General features: G+C 35.2%; 1 protein-coding gene across 1 annotated transcript in view; it reads right to left on the minus strand.

Annotated features, from left to right (window-relative positions):
- CNTLN (centlein) overlaps positions 1-21,388 on the minus strand; it is a 169,599-nt gene that overhangs the window by 112,931 nt on the left and 35,280 nt on the right. Inside the window, 2 exon segments of the mRNA XM_041416473.1 lie at positions 9,184-9,343; positions 18,717-18,850. Of these exon segments, the coding sequence (XP_041272407.1) occupies positions 9,184-9,343; positions 18,717-18,850 (294 nt within the window).

Here is a 21,388-nt window from a genome sequence, read left to right on the forward strand (position 1 = left end):
TTGCTGATTGCTTTAAAAACTACATTTTGACTTCTTTATGATGATTTTAAATTACTTTTTTTAATGAATTGAGTATTTCTAGAAGCTTGAAGACAATTCTGTCAAGTTTTGACCCACACAGGGTGCAAGAATGAGAAGTTGTTACTGTATATAAATTAAACTTAAGTTTACTAACAGTAAAACCCAAATAACAGAAATGTAAAATGCATTTTGTTAGGAATATGTGATCTCTCCTTTTTTTTTAATGCTGTATAATTACCAAGACAGAAAATTAAGCTCAAACATGGGTTTCAAATATTCACACTGAAATAGTGGGTATATTGGACTAAATGTAGAACTGCCAAAATAAACCAGAGATACCCAGTCAAGCTAAGTTCTTTCACCATTTGTATTTCAGTCAAAATCAGTATCTTAAAGACTCTACTACATAAGTCTAACAAACTGAAATCACTGAAAATCTGAAGTTAAAAACCAGTAAGTCATACTCTGAAAATACATCTTGATGGATTTTTGCATGGCAGTAATGGGTGCAGTTTTGAACTATTTCCTTTATGTATTTCTCATATGGATCTAACTTTGTATTTTAGTTTAAAAATCTGGGGTTTTTTTTTTGTCTAATAATCATAAATTACATATATGTGCAATCTATGTTCTTCCATTTTTACTGGTATTTTCTCTTCTGACTACTTCTAGAAACTTCATAATGACAAATTATGATACTGTATTAGGTAGATGCTACAGTTTGACAGACATCCAATTTGACATTTGACAGATGTCAAATGCTACAGTTACAAATGGAAACTTTTACATGCCTGTTAATTACTCTTTTTTGATCAGTGACACCTCTTTGGTGACATTGTCTTTGGTGTCTGCAGACACACAGAAAGTAGGAGTCAGGGCAGAAATGACTGCTTCAATTCAGTAAATATGTTTATTTATTATTCACATGGATAATAGTTATGGTATACTAAATGAACTACTAAATGCATACATAGTAAGATGTAAATATAATTTTTCTGTAAAGCAGACTGAAATTTTTTATTACACACATTACCAGAATAGCCAAATAAAATGAAGCAAACGTTTGTTCTCACCAACTAAGAATACAGCATTTTAAAAAGGCATTTTTGTCTTTAATGGAAGAAAACAGACATTCTTGCTAACAAAGTCAACACTAAAAAACCCATTTTTTCCTGACTCAATGTAATCTGAACAACAAGAAAAGTTCAAGCCCAGGAAAGAATCTCTGTAACACATACAACACCGATGTACTATACTCATAGCTATTCAGTATCTGAAGAAGATACCTCACTGTGTCAACAGACTGTTAGTATGCTCAAAGGTTGAACTGTCAGCAAGGCATTAATCTGAACATGCTCAAGAAATCAGTATTTCATAGCAGAAATAAAACTGCACTTAAACCAACTTCTCTTCTTATGAAGGATTGCTTAAAAAATTGTAATAGGAAAACTAGTAAGTGTCCACAATACTTTGTTGTCTTGTTAACCAAGCTTCTATTCCAAATCCACTGTATTCTGATGTTGCAGTCAAGAAACAGTTAGATGAGTTAGAATGCTCCTTTTAATCACACTTGACTTCAGAATTTTACAAATTACTGGAATTCTGGTTATCCAACAGGTCAAGAGAAGGTAATCACTGTTTTTCTCCCCTCCGGAGACCCCAGATGGGTAACCAACACAATAATCATTACCTTTCTGAAATTTATACTGGATAGTAAGGGTGGTGATGGCAAATTTGGCTGTAATCAAAATCCAGTCAAAAATGAACTTTATGATACATTACCAAGAGGCATACTCCAGTCTTTCAACCAGGGCAACACTGCATGTTAACAAAATTTGCGGTATTTGTTACTGGAGAATGTAAAACTGACTTTTCATTTTACTCTTTGTGTTGTCACTTTCATTCAAATAATATAATTCTTCCTCCCTTTCATTTGTTTATATCAGTTAGGAAATAAAGCCTTTGAAAAACAATCAGAACTTCTAGATTGGTAAAGTACCAAACATTTTGTGAGAAATTTGGAAATAACAATCAATCTGCCTTTCATTCTTCTTCTCATTTTCTACTCCCATAGGCTCTCAAAATCCACACAGGACAAAGTGAATTACTTCTTGCCTTTTTCCAAGACAGATCAGAGATCACGTTTCTGAAGCAAAACTAATTCAAAGTACAGATAGATTGATATTTCAAATGAGTCCAAGTCATTAAACATTTGCATTGAAATTTTTGTGCCTACTGGATCTTATTTATATTTATAGGTATAGTTATATATTTATATTTAGAAATGCTCTCCAGAAATGCAAGTTCAAGATTAGCCAATTTCTTATGGAAATAAGTATCTCACAGGAAAATAAACAGTTCATTTATCAAAACCATATAATGTCCTTCCAAATGAATGGAACATCAAGACACAGTTACTTCCAGCTATAACTATATAAGCTCATTAGCTAGATCATACTGGTATGACAATTTGCTGGTTTTATGATTAGCCGTACTTAAGTGGTTATAATTATAGTATCTGAAAGGTAGCATCCTAATAAGATGAATGGAGCACATCAAAAATATTATGCTTTTTCCTAGTTGGCAGCCACATCCCCTAATGTAGCTAATGGGGTTTTTTGGTAGTCAGCATTTGTCAGGACAAGACAAACAGCATGTCTTCTGCCTTGCACAAACTTTCCCAACCTTTCCTGCTTTGAAAGCAGTACTAATAAAAAACATATTCAAGTATAAAACTAGCTAAATCTACATGTAAAAACCGTATTCACACCATTCATCTTTTAAAACTACGGTTCATATACTTTTTAAAAGTAAAACACCAATGTACTATTCAATAGCAGTTGATAATATTAAAATATTTTTTAAGGAATTTAACATCAGAAAATTTAAAAATTAAAATTAGCTGTCAGAAAATAATATAGGTAACTGAAACAGCTTCCAAGTTTCCATCTGGCTCCTCTTCTTTTATTTTTCTATTTTTTAGATCAAATAAATGCTTAATATTTACATTGAATTATTCGGGATTTAATTATTCAGGCCTTAACCCAGTTTTGGAAGAAGCACCATATTTAATTACATTGCAGTAAGCACATTCCAAAATATTCAGAATTGCCCAGCATACTATTAATAAAGTCAGGTGTATAGAAACAGGATGTAAAACAGACATCAGAAGACTAGAGACAGAACATTGCATAGAATATCCAAAAGAAAAGCAAAAATATTGTATATTATTATCTCAGAACTAGCCAACTTCATAGAAGAAAATAGTGGAATCTTGACTATATGTATGTGAATGGTTATATTTCACTTGAATGCAAACAGGACATGAGATCTACTCAGTAAAGTTTTTAATCCCCAAGAAAACTTACAAAAATAATTTTTGTTCATAAGATAAAAATAAATAGGAATATATTTTAAATAATTCCTTACAACATCTTATGACATTTGACAGTGGGAAATAAAAAGCATCAGCAAGCAACACACAAGTGCTCTGCAAAAACTGTTGACTGACCGTACATAGAGAATTTCTTAACAGATTATAGCTATCCTTTCTCTGACAGGCAGCTTATATTGTTAGAGGTGAAGATATTTAAAAACAAATGAGAAAACATTGAAGGTATCAAAATCAGTACACTGTAATATATTTAGTCTATATGACACATGAGCATTATTCATCAGTCAGAAAGGGTAGGTAATTTAGCTGAATTATACAGAAAGTAAAGTATTCCATATTTCTCAGCTATCCTAACAATTTCCTGTATTGATTTACTTGATTTCATCAGAAAACAGTTTTTTGGTACATCAATGAAGAGTTACTTGAAACAGAAAACAAGATACCATCAAGAAAGCAAAAAATGCCCAACCAAAGCCAGGACCTCCAGAAGCAAAAGATGGAACTATAATGGCTAGTCACATGTAATGGAAAACACAGCCTGATAATGGTGGGAAAAGGAAATACTGACATATATAGAATATGTGTGATGGCAAAATTATCTTAGGTCAGACCAAGGAAAGCAGAGAAATTTAAAAAAATAACCTAGTAAAACCAAATAATCAACCTATGCTATTATTGGATAGTATGTTAACCAGAATTGTAGTGCAACTGGGAAAAAAAATCCCTGCAGAGTGAAACAGCTGAAACAAATTACCAACACTTAACAAGTGTGCAGGGTTTATTTTAAAGTAGATTTAGATTGCTCCTATGCACTAAATGCCAGCTAACAGCCAGGGTACATTTTTCAGTTCCATGATCCAAAAGGTATTTAGTTGATACTGTCATTAACTTTTCTATGGTATCAACTGAAGTATGAGAGAGTAGGGTCATTCAGTAGACTTTCTTCAAAGTTTTTGGTGAGGAACTAACACTAAGGTAGATCCATCTAAAAAATGTAACAGTAACCACATTATATGCACTGTCTATAAAACAAGTATTCTCCTACATTAAATGTTTTATCACAATGCCCACACCCTAAAAAAATATATTACAGAGACCCAAACAAATAGAATCATAGAATCACTAAGGCTGAGAAATGACCTTGAAGATCATCAAGTTCAACCTTTGACTAAAGCCATCATGTCAACTAAATCATAGTGCTAATTGCCACATCCAGCTGTTTCTGAATCCAAACATACAGTAATATCGAACACATAGTAATGACATAAATTTTTAAAAGTTACTCTAAATTAAGACAAAGCAAAACTATAATGGAAATTATTACAGCACCATTGCAGAAATTCATGTTACAATCCACGCTTTTTATGAGAATTTGAAAAGAACAAGGGCAGAAATCAGCTGAAGAAACTCTAGGGTGAATGTGAAGAGACAGACCAGACAAACTATCAGACTACATATAGCACATTCATGGTATTTAGTTTAATTTTATTTATATTCACTTTTCCCCTCACAAATAATTGAATATTCTGCAGATATCAGTCTACACCATTACCCACAGGAACTGCTGTGGTCTAAGAATATCAGTACAGGGTCCTTCAAGCATAAAACTATTGCCTGTGAGTGCACAATTTAGTATGACCCTAAGAGACTCAGTCTACGCAGGATTTCTTCAACTTCAACCTAAAGGCACATCAAATACCAAAATCTATTTGCTAGAATGTGACCAAGTGTACTGGTGTTTGGTATGCAAGAAACAAAGACTACCTTAATTAACACATTTTCCAACCATAGAGAACAGTATCTGAGCTTGAAGTAAAGTGTGGGAATCTGTTAAAGATCTTAGTTCCTCAAAACCTTCTCAATGTAGACATAAAAACGAAAATACACTTATTACTTATGTGGGCTTCAGCATATTTGACTGGACATGTAGTTTCTCTTCTGCCTTATCATGTGTGAAAGGACTCAGGTTTTTCATCCTAATTTGAATAGGAACCTGCACTACCACTAGCATTTACAGATCTATATAGGGGTTTAGCATTTATTGTCAGAATTTAATACTGCTTACATAAACACATTTATTTTTAACCATGCTTAAAGGTTGCTGCAGTTACAAAAAATACTTGAAGTGTAAAACAACCATATTATGGTAAACACAGTAACTTGATGTTCTGATGACAATTTTGTGAGCTTGAAGGAAAGCAAACTACTTCTTAAAGACACCATGAGAAGGACTAGCAAAGGCAAATGCAGGTACAAAATAACATCTGAAAATATATCTGTCATGCTCCTATTTTTATCTCCTTGCTGGTGCACTCGATGTAGATTTCTTCGATGCCTCATACTGGAAACTCTTACTGTGCTTTCCAATTACTGTATCTAAATAGTCAAATTAGACTACTACAGAATGCCTTTCTTCATCCACAGACATGCACGCTACCACTATTCATGGTATTCTCTATCTGAGAGCTGAGTTCCAGGACATAAATGATAATTTCCTGTTGAATGATAATGCTATTTCCACTCCACTAAAAAGGCCTTCCACTGAACAACTTTCAATCAGTACGATTAACATGAATCCTAAAGGCCACATCAGATAAGCGAAAGTAAAGCATTATAAAAACAAAGGCCTTAAATTGTAAATTTCAGAAAACTGTGATAAACTGGTGAAGGACTTCAGAATCTCTTCTTGTCTTATTATCCCTAGTATTGATTGAAATCTCTCCACCTTGAAATTGTTGATGAGGACAAATCTATTGAGTCTCATTAAATCCAGCACAGGAATGAAGTCCCCAGAGCATTTGGGACCACTAAAGCAGATGCTACACATTTTAGAAAAATATTCTCTATCCTTGAGAATATGAACTACAGCTGCAATATGAAATAGACATCAATTTATTTCCATAAAACCTCTAATGTAAAGGAGTTATTGTAGAACACAGCATCCTTAAAATTTGTACTTAGAAAAAAAAGGTACGTGAAGTAAACCCAACTTGATAAAACAGGTTACAGATCTTTACATGGTGCTCACTACAGCTCGACTTGAAAATCTGTGCTCCTCAATAAATTTACACATAATTCAAAGCAAGTTTATGACCTCAGATTTATCAGAAATACTTTTTCTTTTTTCAGTCTCTTGTTTCATACTACACATCAACATCAGCACAAAAACCTGTTTTTCTCAATGGCACCCTGTTAACATGAACTTTGAATATGTGACCCAACCATACTGCTTGAGCTACAGCACATGGTGCCTATCTGACCACTAACAGAGAGGTCATTGATCTTGCTGTAAGGGACAATGTATCATAGGATGTACACGCTGATAGGCTCAATGCCATTTGAAGAAGTAGGAAAATATTCCTTTGTGACTGTATTTATGGAATAGCTGACACATCCTTATCTAGCTGTTGCAGACTGCATATTATTAATGAAGGGAAGACAAACAGAACACAGATTTGTCTGCAATAGTTTGTGTCTCTCTCATTGAAGCAAAAGAATAGACATTTATATTATTTCTATAGATGCTGAGTTTTTCAAAAGCCTGCTGTGACTTTGGTAGGACTGCATATTTGAAAAATCCACATTACTTGATGCAATTACAATTGGTTGTTTTATACAGCTCTGATCAGAAATACATAATAGGATTGCCACAATAAATTAATTCCTTTCCCCTTCTGAAGTTCTCTTAACTCAACTTGCCACAAACATTAGCTCTATTCCACTGTGACTCAGGAACTTCACTTACCCCTTTTTTCACTGTTTTTGTCTCTTTTTTCCATATTTTCTTCAGGTTTGATATTTTGCAAAAAGACAACTTAGCAGTTCCACAAAAGTAATTTTTTAGCAGATATGAGTTGGCTTTTGCTAGTTTAAGAGAACTTACTCCTCCATGTTAAAAAATATTGAATTCAACACCTCCAAACCAGCAAATTTTAGAGTCTTTTGTAAACTGGGACTATTTGGCAGCTAGCAAAAATTAGGGGTTACCTTCTAAACCACACTACTCTTGTTATAAGATAGTTTTAAGAAGAAGTTTTAAGTCCTGCCTAGACTAACTAAGAACTGTGAACCAGCTTTCTGAAGCAATCCTAAATACTGAACCAAGCCCAGATTAAAAGTGGCTTGACCCTATAGCTATATTAATATAACCATCAATTTTACATATTACTTAAGCAACTATTTTTCACAAGACACGTCAAACTCTTTCCCATACTGAAGAAGTACTGGCAAAATCTCCACTGTGCAAGGTAAAGTAACCTTTATAAAAAGTTTTTTTATGCTTTAAAACAGTGTCATGAAAATCCAGTTTTATTTTCTTTCATATTGTACTGCTGTAGAACTTTTCTGGAAGAATATGGTTTTATCAACACCAGTGAAGACATGTCTTCCCTTTTCTTTTTTTTTTTTTTTTTCTTTTGAGTGACTCAAAGGATTCATTTAACACCTTCAGAAGCACTGACTAGAGAATGGAAAATAAAAAACTAGCAACTCCTGACACCTCCATTCTCTTTTTTTTTTATCCTAGTATTTACTCTGTCTTGCCCTAGACATATAAATTCCTCCTGCCTTGGACATGTTCTGAACAACTTTGACAGAAGGTCTACCTGTAGCTTGACTGAGCTACTACCGCAATGCAGAAATTATTTAATATCATCATTGCATCATCACTGTATCATCACTGCAGTCAAATAAACTGCAGAGTTTTTAGGGTTTTTTCCACTCTTTTTTATATGCAACAGTTCTTTATGCTGGCATTTCACACAATTTCAAATTACCTTAGCAAACCACATCACATAGTACAATGTCAAGTAGACAAGTGCTGTGCACTACAAGCTATGAACACTAAACAAACACACCTTTGGAAACCCAGTACCGATTCTGGTTTGACTCAGGTCTAGCTCCACAGTTTTATTACAACCTGCACACTCTAAGTAAGATGACAAAGGGAAGAAAAATTTTTTGAGAAAAAGCACTGGCAATACACAACTTCAGAATGCAGTTCCAAGATAGCAGAACACATGTGCAAGTTGTTTATTCTTCCTTGTTTATTCTTCCTTGCCTTCTTCCTTCATAATCTTTCTAAAAAGGAAGCAAACATATTTCTTATATTTGTTAGAGACTGAAAAACATATATAAGTTCATAAACCTGAAAGAAGTTCTGAGTAGTGAGTGTTTGACAGATCAAGTGAACATTGTCCCTTACATTCACCAATAACATAAAACTGTTCTGCAAATACACATATTGTTCCAACTTTGTGAACTAGTTAACCATTTCAAAAGATAATATAGCAACAATTTTTCCAGTTAATTTTTATACAGCAGGTTTTTGTGTCTTAAACCACTAATATTCTTTGTGATTCAAACAAAAACTTTAGTGAAAAGAGTATTTTCCCCTGAACTTTGAAAATCAATTGGGAGAATTTAGTAACTGAAAGCTCCTGTCCTACAGAAGAGAAAGAAGAATAACATAATTAATACCAAATCAGATAAAGAAACTCATATGCTTGGCAATTCAATCCTACATTTCTTCAGATGCAACAAAATCTAAATTTTTCAAGGCTGATCAATTCAATGTATGCAAGGGGCCATGTATGCTGGTACGCAATCAGGCCAAAAAACTCAGATACTCAATTATATTTTGGCAATAATAGAGAATAACAGAGGTCTAAAAAATGCAACACTACAAAGAGCTTTGATTGCTCTGTGCATTGATATTGTACAGATGGATATTAAAATGAACCCTATGAGCATAAAGCAGAATAACATACTTTTTCATATGTTGTTTTAGCTGTGTGAGCATATTCTTGGTCTTGCAGTACTTCTTGTGTATCAGCATTGAGAGACTCTAGCTGCTTTATCAGCTCAGCCTGCTGTGTTCTATCTTCAGTGTTTTGTCTGTAAAGATTCTGTAGCTCCTCCAACTCCTTCCTGTGCAAAACAAGCAATAAAGAGAAATTAAGAAAAAGAACAATGACCTCTGTTAAAAAATTATATGCAAATAATTTTATTGTACATAATGAGCTTCCTATCTTCATTTATTTTTCTGTCAATTGCCTTACAAACACTGTAAGTTACATATAAAATACTTACTATACACTTTTGAGAAATATCTAAAAAAGTTAACTTTCAAAATGGAATGCCTTTCTATTTCCCTGCAATACTTTAACTGCTCTAAAATAAATAAATTTTCACTACTTCATTTTTTTCTAATCAACATTCAGTTAATTCTTTAGCAGTAAGTGTCAAAATGTAAAATACACAGAATACATCAACTGTAAATAAGTTGTTGGGGTTTTTTACCTAGAACAATCAGAAAAAGATAAAACTTTTTCCTGAACTTGCAGAGTACATGTGAAGCAAACTTTTTTTCTGACATGCATCTACTTCCTAGACACATGAATATGTTTGCTGATAAATTCCTTTTTGTCTGCAGGTAAGGCATACTGCAACAACATAAACAAAGTAAGCAAGACCTCTGGTGCATATCATATAACATTATAAAAACCCTATAAAGACAATAAGAGGAATGGTGTTATAATGCAACCATAGGATAGATCTACTATAATCAGCTGTCTAAATAATTTCACTGTACTGCTGATGGATTTTCTAAATTAAGAATAAAGCACAGTAACACTTACTGTGTTTACTATAAACAATGATTAAAACTTTGAATATTTTCTGCAGCACATATTGAAAGTACAGATGACTCTATTAATCCCTGCTTATGTATTTTCTACTTATTTCCCTTTTAATTCACAAGCATATTTCAAACTAATATTACGCAGAGATACCAAAATATATTCTTAGCACTCAAACTAATTTTCCTCCTTACTTCCTCAAAGAATTGTCTTTTTATCCTCTAACACATATGTAATATTTCTGTGACTGGAATTATCATGAACAGGTGTTACAATTGTATTTTTCTAATGCTTCTGGAGATATCCAGGTAAAGATTAGTGTATAAAAGGTAAGCAGCAATACCAACTTCACTGTCTTCTTCCAGGGAAAACAGAATGACAAATAAACAATTTTAAGGGAAGTTCACAAAAGTTTTTCTTAAAACCTGTGCCACTAATTAGAGTTTGTGACTGAATGATTATTCAATACAGATACATCTGAATAATTATATAAGAATTTAAACTACATGTGCAGTACAACAGTCAGTTTTCTTTTGTAAAAAAGCACCAATTTCAGAAAGCCTGTTAAGAGAGCAACAAAGGATTACACTTAAGGACACACTAACCATGCTTACTAGGACTCAATACTAAGTCCTGCTGTTCTGAATGAACAGTAGTTCCCCAAAGTTAACAAAGGTAGGGATACACTAAAGACTCCTGATGTAGGGAAGTGCAACTGCAGAACGTATTGCACATGTACTAATTTAATTCAGTTCAGAAGAATAGCAGCAGAACTACAGACAAGTGATACATTAGTGCTTTCTGACAGCTCTACAACAGGCTTCCAAACAACCTCTTGTTTAATTTCCCTGACTGCATTTATATAATAGAAAATAACACACCTTTTCACTGCAGTTGAAACACAGATTATATTAATTTTTCACAGGTTCTCCAATCAAATCTTCATTTTGTTGTGGAAGGGAAAAATATGGGATAATGTTGAATCCTCAAGACTAGTCTGCTATATTGCTACTTTTTAATTTGTATGCAAACATCAATGCAGTTATCTGTGTCTGTCACCTGAGAATGCAGTATTATGTGTTCTCTAATGGTCTGCCCACAAAGTGTATTAAGGTCAATGGGAATCTTCTTTATTGACTTTATCAGACTTCCAGTTATATCCTTAAGGGGAGGTGTGGGAGGGGGAAACTAAATCTTGCAACCACACAAGAACCACAGCACAGTCAGACACATTAACATGTTTGTCTATGTTAAATTCAAAATTTTTAAGTGTAAGGAAATTCAGTCACAGTTCCATTACAATACATTTTAGAAATCAAACTTTATTTATTCATACTTGTACTTTAACTTGCTTTTGTCTTTAGTGAATGAGACCCTGTTTTTACGTTGTAAATCAGTGGGGGAGCCTTCTTTTATTTCACTTTTACAGACCAATATTGAAATTATGCTAACCTTTACCAGGAACTATTCAGTACCAACGTGCAATACAAACAAATACACATAAATAAGTGCTTTGATAACAGATGACCCAAATCAATGAGGAGAGTTTTAAATTAGGAACAGAAGGGATCAAAGATGCCAATGAAATGGCAAGTGAGGGAGCTGCAGCCTGAACTGGCAGGCAAAAGCAGACAGGTAGATACAGACAGAAAAGACCTTGTGATGAGCAGCAGAATGTTCAGGGAGGATGTTCACTTTATGCACATAAATAATGGGAGTGCAGACAGTATGAAGGAGGTTCATAAGAGTCTTCCTGGTGAGAGGAGAAATGGGTGATAATGTCTTCACGAAAAACTCATTCTGAAAGAACCAGTGAAGTTCTGGAGAAATAGGTGCGGGGGTCTTCATGAATATCAAGCAACTCTAGTTTGTTGCAGAACCAAGTACATGCTGAACTTCAGGGAAAAATACGCAGGCTTGCTAGACTTATGAATATTAACTTCTCCAGCCAGGGTGGGTTTAAAGCTAATTTTCACTGCCATGCAATGCATAATGGGGGTGATGGGGATACATCTTACAGGGGGAATGTAGTAGGTGATTCAGGAAGGCTGTATCTTCCTAGAACCTCAGCCAATGGGGAAAGGAGGAGGGGGCCAACATGCAGTCAGGGGTTTAGGATAAAGGAGGCTGTGTCTTTCAAAAACCCAAGACTACTCTGTCTCCTTTGTAGAATCTGGCCTTTTACAGTGTGATTTTCCACGCTCCGGGAAATTAGTTCAACTAGGTGCCTATCTGAAGCTGCTGTTCAAATGGACATAGCACATCTTCATGGAAGACAACAGGGGCAATGAGAGATCTGTTTGCACCTGCTGGACTCCCTGGGATAACAGAGACAAGGTGGGACAACTTACATGACTGAAGCACTGCCATGCATGGATACAGGTTCTTTAGGAAGGCCTATGTTTAAAAACAAGGTTCTGGGAACATAGAGCAGTCAACTACATCTTAGTCCCTGGGAAGGTCCCTAGACCATGTAGTGGAGAAGATGATCACTGGGAGTCATAAGTGGAAGTAAGTATTTACAGAATATTCTGAGTTGAAAAGGGACCACAATGATCATCAAGTACAACTTTTAAGTAAATGGCTCATACAGGAACAGAACCCACAACCTTGATGTTATTAGCATCAAGGCAGCCTTCTCTGAGGGAATTCCTATCTTAGTGGATAAGGGGTGAGCACCGGATGTTCTTTTTGACTGCAGTAAGACTCTTGACATAGTGTCCCATAAAACGCAATAGACAAGACTGATGAGGTATATATAGGTTAGATAAATGGACAGCAAAGTTCCCTTGAACTGGTAGAACTACTGGGTTTGAAGAGTTGTAACCAATGACAAAAAATCCAGCTCAAGACCTAGCACTAAAGGAGTAGCCTTAGGGGCTAATATTAGGGCCACCACTTTTCCACATCTTCATTAATGACCCAGACAATGAGACAGAAGGGGGATTGCACAACAGATGTTTGGATGCCATTGAGAGGGACCTTTACAGACCAGACAAAAGGGTGGACAGGAACCTCATGAAATTCAACAGAGACAAGTGCAAATTACTGCCCCGGGGTGGGGGGGGTGGGGGTAAAAATCCTGTGTAAAAGCACAATCTGGGAACAGACAGGCTGGAAAGCACCTTATCAGAAAATACTCTGGGGATCCTGGTGGACACCTGAATGGCCATCAGATAGCAATGTGGCCATGTGCCAAATGCCAATGATATCCTGAGCTTTGTAGAGGATACCCCTGCCAGCAGGGCAAGGGAGGTGATACTTCCCCCATAGTCAGAAGTTTTAAGGCACATCTTGGTGCTGTGTCTGGTTCTGGGCTCCCCAGTACAAGAGAAACATGGACATGGTTGGAGAGAGCCAATGAAGGGCCACAAGATGATTTAAGTATTGCAGCAACTGCTGCATATAGAGCAGCATAGAATACCTAGAGAGGCTAGGAAAGCTGGTCTGCTCAGCCTGGAGAAGAGAAAGTTCAGTGACAACTGAACTATCAACATCTATAAATACCTGATGGCAATCTAGAAAGAAGATGCAGATGGACTCTTGTAAGTGGTGCTCAGTGACAGGAAAAGAGGTAATAAGCACCAATAAAAACCAGATGTAATTCCAGCTGAACATACTAAAAATATTTTTATTCATTGAAAGAGGCCAAACACTGGAAGAGCCTACTCAGAGAGGCTGCAGAGTCTCCATTCTTGGACATACTCAGATTGGACACTGTACTGGGCAGCCTGCTGTAGCTGATACTGCTGGAGCAGAGGGCTGGATCTACTGGAGAAGTGTACTACACCATCTCCAGAGGTGTCTGCCAGTTTCAGCCACTAAGTGATCTCTGTGATTCTGTTACTAATTTTCTTGTCCTGTGCTCAGAGTATTCAAAATCAACCTCAAAATATTTATTAACTTACTCTAAGCAGCAAACAATAAACACTCTACCAGACAGACACCTTATCCTGTCACTGCAGCAGGATAAGAATGTCAAGTCCTCAGAAAAATTATTGTCTTGTGTGAGCATGTAACAGAAGAAATAACCAAAAATTACTAATTGAATCTAACAAGTATAATGAGTGGCATTTAACATATAAGAGCCACTATACACACAAACACACACATATATATATATGATATACAGGCATCTATACATGCATACAGATACATAAATATAAATACATCTCCATATAAAATACATGAATTATAAGTAAACATGTACACACATATACATATACAAATATAAGCACATGGTGGCAAAATGTTTCAACATACCTTACACTTTAAAGAAACACAATTTTAATAAAAATGTTGCCATGAGCAACAGTAATTGAAAAAAAACAACACTGTCAGCTAAGACCCAAACTGCAACACTTAAGTCTACTTTTTTCCATCACCCCAAACTTCCCATACACTAACACGCTACGATACACTGAGAGCTTTTAACTTTTTTAAGAGCAAATTCAGCAGATGGTACTGAGAAATAAAAAAAACCACCTCTCTGCCTCTAACCTCGTATCTTAAGATGAATACAACAGGAAATGAAGAAATTTACAGAAAGTGACATGCACACTTCAAGCAACAAGAAAGATAAAACTGTTTTTCATAGCACTCCTTTTCTGACAAAATAGAAGAGCATTACTAAATTATGTCAGTCCCTGAATTAAGATTGTTGGTACAGTAAGCTTAGTAGACTTTGCTTTCAGCTGGATGCTACATGAAGATACCACAAAACACACAGCATCAAGACTCAAACATTTGACACCTTATCTGACCAGTAACAATATTTAAGTCACTACTATTGCTTAGAGCAGAGACAGCTTTGGTGCTCACAAACATTACCTTCTATCCCTAAAACATAAGATTAAATAAAACCTTTCCATCCTTGCAGGGGCAAGGGGCCTTATATGCTCAGATCAAGGGTTTTAGAGTAACCTGTGGCTTCCCAGAGATGTAAATGAAATTAACAGCTATTGTCATTCCACAAGCTATAGAATGTGCTGTGCTACAAACAGAATTAAAAACCTACACATCACTTCAGGTGATGTTCTTAGCCTTGTTTCACCCCCACAATTCTGGTGAACATACTGGGATTTTGAGCATCTCAGCTGTCCTTGTTACCAAGGGAATAAAACATCATTTGGGGTAATTCGAGAAATCTCTAAATCCCACTACCTGTAGTTTAAAAATACAACAGAGTGACAGGTCCTACAAATTATGACTTCTCATGGAAATGCCATAAATACTACAAAATGGTTTGCAGCACACAGCAAAGAATAACCTGAAAAATCCAAGAGCAGCAAAACAAGACCTGAGGAAATATCTGACTGCCTCATAATTTACAGCACACAAGTTAATAGTAACTGCATTGGAAAGGGTGGTGGGCTGGGCGGGGGCACACATGGTGGGGGGTAAAAATAGAAACATTATAACAGCAAAAAAAAAGTTGGAAAAGCATCAGGGATAGAGTTGGACTAGATAAGAATCAAAGGAATGAAGTTATGGCCCACATTTCCACTAAAAACATTGGGGCAGGAAATTAATTTTAGAATAGATTTTACTATATTTGCAAACAGTTCAATATTTCCTGAATACTTGTGACAGCAAGGCTCAAGCCTCAGTGAGTCAATCAATTCTATCCAGTTTGATGTTCAGTGCTCCACCAGAGCTGTGTCAGACCACAAAGTTCTAGACCCTGGTACTTACCACAATTTTAAAGCAAAAATAACCAAGCTCGATAACATGAAAATGGAAAGGTTACCATGGATTCTAAAGAGATACAGAAAATCTGTACTAAATTCAAACATCAAAAGTATAACAAGAAAATGCATGTCACACGTAATTCAGAAGTTTGAAACAAAACCCAGTAAGGTGAAGAGTGCTTTCCAAAAATTAAGGCAAAAAAAGAAAGGTAATGGCTTCTTGAGGACATTCACAATACAGGATGTATCCTGAAAATACTGTTCGGTCACTGGTCCTAGAAAATATATCTTCCACACCTTCAAAGTATGTAGCAGACTTTTACTGGCATATGGCAGTATTTTCAAAACTACCTTGTTATTCTGTAGAACCAGAGTTGCACTGGAGTATTTCTTCAAAGTTTGATGTCTGCTAATTTCCTGAAGAAAACAATTCTCTTGTTGTCTACAGACACATCTACTGTTAAAGTAAAAAAACCTCTTGCCAACAGACTGACAGATATGCACAACGTGGGAAGTGGCGAATGCACAAGAATCAGAGTACTAGCCCAGTATGTACGTATTCCCTTGAAGACTTCCTTCTGCAACTGAACTTACCACATAGTGTAAAAATTTCAGACAGTATTACCAAGTCATCAGTGGAAGGTGTATTTTTCTGAATCTGCCTATGCTGCATCTGAAAGAAGACACCAAATGAAGGAAGCCAGTTGCCTTTCTTTCCTTCTTATTCTAGAGCTTGTTTCTAATAATTTCAATTGTGTTCCTGCTCTGTTTTCACAGAATGAGAGGGTGTGGAAGGTAGGAAGGCAGTAAACAGTGAGACAGGGTACTGGGGAGAACAGACACATTTGCAAGCCAGACTGTCTTTTCAGCTCTGAAGTTTGAAATTGATGATTGGAAACTGAACTGAAAATGGATTTAAAAAAACCCCAACAATGTTATCATAAATAGGAAAAATTAAATGCTTTAATCATTAAGTCAACACAGTTGCAAGATTTTGGCCTAGGAAGATGGGAAGATGGAAAGACTTCATTTTCTCCTCGTATTTTTTCCTTTAACTGAGGAATTGCTTTAATTTAAATAAGACTTTGTCTTCTTTTTACAAACACTTGCTTAATTTTGATGCATTTTTTTTAATGAGAAATAACAGAAAAGTAATTTTCTCTACATACTGACATCTCAGAAGGAGAAATTTCAGTATTCTCTACCGTGAAAGTACAGAATATTTGCAATTCTTAGTAAGTATTGCTAACTACTAAAACTGTGAATTTTATATAATATAAGCTTAAGCCTTCTTTCTTCGTAACAGAAATTTCAACAAGAAATTTGTAGCTGGAGTTCATTGAGAAAGATTAGCAGACAACTAATTATAATGATACTGATCAAACATCCAGATATAGACATGTGAAGCATAACTCACATACTAGTGATACCCAAAAATACTATTACTTATTGCATTACCACTAAGTATCTAGGAAGGAAAACATTACAGCACACAAAACCTCCCATATGACTGATCTACCACATAGTTTCCCATAAATCTAGAGGATTGGTTATATGGAAAAACATATAAGAAGGCTTCACTTTAAAATAGGTGTAGTCTTCATCTCTTTATTACCTCATGTTCAGATCTTATGTTCAAAAATGTCTTTATTTTACTTCCCTATTTTAATGAGGTGTTTGTGCTAAATTCTAAGAGGTTGTTCCGCAAAGAATATCAAAGAATTCATTTTGAGAAATTTGAAGTTCAAAGATTTGGCCAACTCAGACTGCAATATCTGAAGCTGAAACCAAGCAAGCAGCAACTTTGCAAACTTGATTACCTGACTCTAAAATGCCTTCTTTGCTCTCCCCAGTCCTCACACATATATATTTTTCTGAGAATAACTGCAGGAGATAAAGTCTATTAGTCCATTGCTGAATTTCACAAATTCCATTGACTGTCTCTTTCAATACAATCTTCCAATAAGCTTACACATGTTTATTGACTTTTTAAAACCCAATTGGTATTATTCCTTTTAAACATGCAAATAATTTTTCTTGTAAAGGCATCACCTTTCTTGTAGAGATTTCAACATGACAAGATTTCAAGATGACAATTTAGTTCAGATGCATCAAAAAAAATATTTCTTCGTTTTTGTTTAAAAAAATAAAAAACTTAGAAATTTACTCCCTAAAGAATATTTGTGTTTGGAAAGTAAAGAGGAGTATCCATACCAATGACTTCTACTTCCCAACTGCAGCTCACCATTTAAAGAATATTGAAGGGAATATTATTAATCTGACATAGGAATGAAACGATGTGTATGCCCCTGAAAATAAGAAGTAAAACACAGACAATTTCCTGACAATTGACATAGAGTTACCAATTATCTTCTGACATTACCTTAATTCTGGGGAATTCAGTAGTCTTTTCAATTCATACAATTCATTCTGTCCTTTAGTTCTTTTCCAAGAACAAATAATGCAGCACTAATCTTACAGATTCAGTGTAAAGAAATAGTGTGTGAGACCTAAGATTAAGCTTAAATCACTGCACTTTAAACCTTTAGCAGAGGCCTACGTAGACTTTTGCTGACTTGTCAGATTTTACACTAATTAAAAAGTTACACTTAGGCTTAAAGCTTTTTCAAGTTTAGGGTGTTCAGCCTCTCTAATTAATGTTCATGTCACTAATCATATTGTTACTTAGCTACTTTCAGTCAAGATTGGTAGTTCTCTGACACAATGTAAATTACAGAAGTATAATTTCTTAAATCTATCATTACTGAAAAACGGGTAAGATATACAAGAGTCAAAATGTATCAGGAAGAGCCTACATAAACTGGCAGACTTCCAAAAGCCTTACGTCTTGTGAACAGAATTCTAAAACCACACTGTTGCACAAAAGTATCTTCAATGCACTACAATGCTTTCCAACTGGAACAACAGCCTTTTTGAGAGGATTCAGACTTAAAGTTATTATGAAATACTTACTCAGCTCCGACCACATCAAAATCCTTTTGGAAACATTCTTCCTGTTTCACATCTACCTGAGATGACAAGGTACTGCATATACTGCGCCAACTTTTAATTTGCTCTCTTGTCTCTGCTAAATCAGTTTCCAAATCCTGCAAAGAAAGTAACTGACATGCATTAAGAAGAAATGCTATGCAAGTTATCTATGTATATAGATATATGGATGTGCCCATACATACGTGCCTACATTTATTGAAGTCTAAGCAAATACATATAGGTAGGTATATGTACATGTATGAAAAATGTGAAATACCAGGAAAAAAGGTGTATTTCAAATTTTAGGTGGCTACCTTTTCTTTAAGAAATTTTCCTTAACTCAGTTGCTGAATCAAACCTTTACAAAACAGTAATTCTCTAACTACTAAACTGATTAAACCTTGTTTTCTATGTAGAAGTTCCTTTAAAAAGCAGCCATGCATTCATTGTTTTAACCTCTCACAAAAATTCACAATATCATGTATATGAACAAAGAATTATAGCTACAGATTCATTTTTGAGACTGCTTGTTAAATCTGCTCTTATTTTGCACTATTCAGTGCAAGGAATAGCTTCTTCAGGAAAAGAAACAGCATACCAGAAAATTTCTGAAAGTGCTCACTGAAAACAATGCAAATGAGCAAAGGTCTGCCTTTTACCATAAGCCCTACTGTAGAAGTTAGTAAACTGCAAAGGTCCATCTAGGAAACACAGCAGCAAGGCAGCTTACCCAAACAAGACTTCAATGTCTACACAAACCTTGCTGAAGTTCCCTAAGAAGAGCACATCAGTCCTTACCAAGCTTTGTATGACTTTTCTCCCCAGAGTTTTTTGAGGCAAGAATAGAAATACAAATATTACAGCAATATCAAGAACAGAATTTCAGATGGTGGCAACAGCGTAGACCTGCTTTGGTATTTTGCTACTCACAGATGCAATCACTCGTTCTCAGTAAGGCAAATATTTCATGATTCATTAATAATTTAAAATAAAAGTCTCCTCTTAGAATATCCTGATCAACTACCAAAAGTATATTAGTTTTCCATTTACATACAGACTTAAAGAAATAAGAAAATGTACATTTTCCCCTTTCAGCAATGATGCCTTAAATACTGAGGTTATCAAAATATTTCTATAACTGAAAAGTGAATAATTAAATTCTAAATAAATCAAATTCCTTAAAATTGCATAAAAATGTCTTACAGGTATTTAGATGTATCAGAAGTTTACTGCAATCAAATTCCTAGAAATTGTATAAAAACTGTCATGTCCTGTTAATAACAGTAACATTGATGTACGGAAATAGCAAAATTCACAAGTGAGTGACGTAGGAAATAAATTTGTTTCTTGACAAATATCAGGCTACATACCTGGTATACTCATTCAATGCCAAAGGCTAGGTAGACAAACTTAATTTTTCCTTGAATAATGAAAAAATTCAAAATTAAAGGAATTCATTCCTAATGTGTTCATTATCAACACATACATTTTTTTAAGTGTAAAAAGGTATCTATAACTTGCAGACAAGTAAATGTAGGGTTTCTCCTCAGTATTTTTCTCCTCTGCAGCTAAAGATATTGAATATGTGAACAAAAACTGTAATAGTTCATATATTCTGTGAATAAATTCTATTTACCTATTTCTAATACCACACTACAGAGTTGCAGGTTTTCCATGGAAGAGATGAAAAAAACCTAACATTACCAATGCTTTAAGTTCCCATCATCCATTGCAGAGTACAATACAAAGAATATGTAACACATTATTTTGTCATAAGTAAAACTTCAGAAGTTATCAAATGGCAGATTTTAAAATTAGGAAAAAAGTATCTTTCAGTACTTCATTGGTGACATATTTAACTTCAGCTTTTGGTTACAAGTAAGAAATTCATCAGCTCAACCTTTTGAACGTATTTTGAATCAAATTTTTTGGAAGCATTACTGAAAGAGTAAAACATGAAAAACGGGCAAGAAAAAACTTGTTATACAAATACCTTAGATACTGAAATAAGTTCAGCTGAATACTGAAATCTAAAATAGAAAAGTTCAGCTGAATACTGAAGCCTAAAATAGAATCATAGAATGGTTTGGGTTAGGAGGGATCTGAAAGGTCACCTACTTCCAACTTCCCTGCCATGGGTAGGGAGCTCTCCCTACTAGGTCAGGCTGCTCGAGGCCCTATCCAACCTGGACTTGAACAGTGCAAGGATCTGCCCTGGGCAACCTGTTCCAGTGTCTCCTCATCCTCATAGTAATGAATTTCTTCCTAATATCTAACCTAAATTTCCCCTCTTACAATTCGTCCTGCTCCTTGTCCTATCACCACAGTTCCTGACAAAGCATCCCACTCTGGTTTCCCTGCAGGCCCTGGTCAGATCCTGGAAAGTTGCTATGAGGTCTCCATACAACTTTCTCCTCCTCATGCTGGACAGCCACAACTTGCTCAACTTGTCTTTGTAGGGAAGGTTGTCCAGTTGCCTCATGGCCCTCCTCCAGACTTTATCCAGGAATACCATGGGAATACCTCATGTTGGGAACACCAGAAATATACATAGCACTCCTGGTGGGGTCTCACAAGGGCACAGCAGAAGGAGAAAATCACCTCCTTTAACCTGCTGACACATCTCTTTCAATGTAGCCCATTATACAGATTTC

This window comes from Onychostruthus taczanowskii, unplaced genomic scaffold, assembly GCF_017590055.1.
Source record: "Onychostruthus taczanowskii isolate IOZ18803 unplaced genomic scaffold, ASM1759005v1 scaffold52, whole genome shotgun sequence".
Lineage (NCBI taxonomy): Eukaryota > Metazoa > Chordata > Aves > Passeriformes > Passeridae > Onychostruthus > Onychostruthus taczanowskii.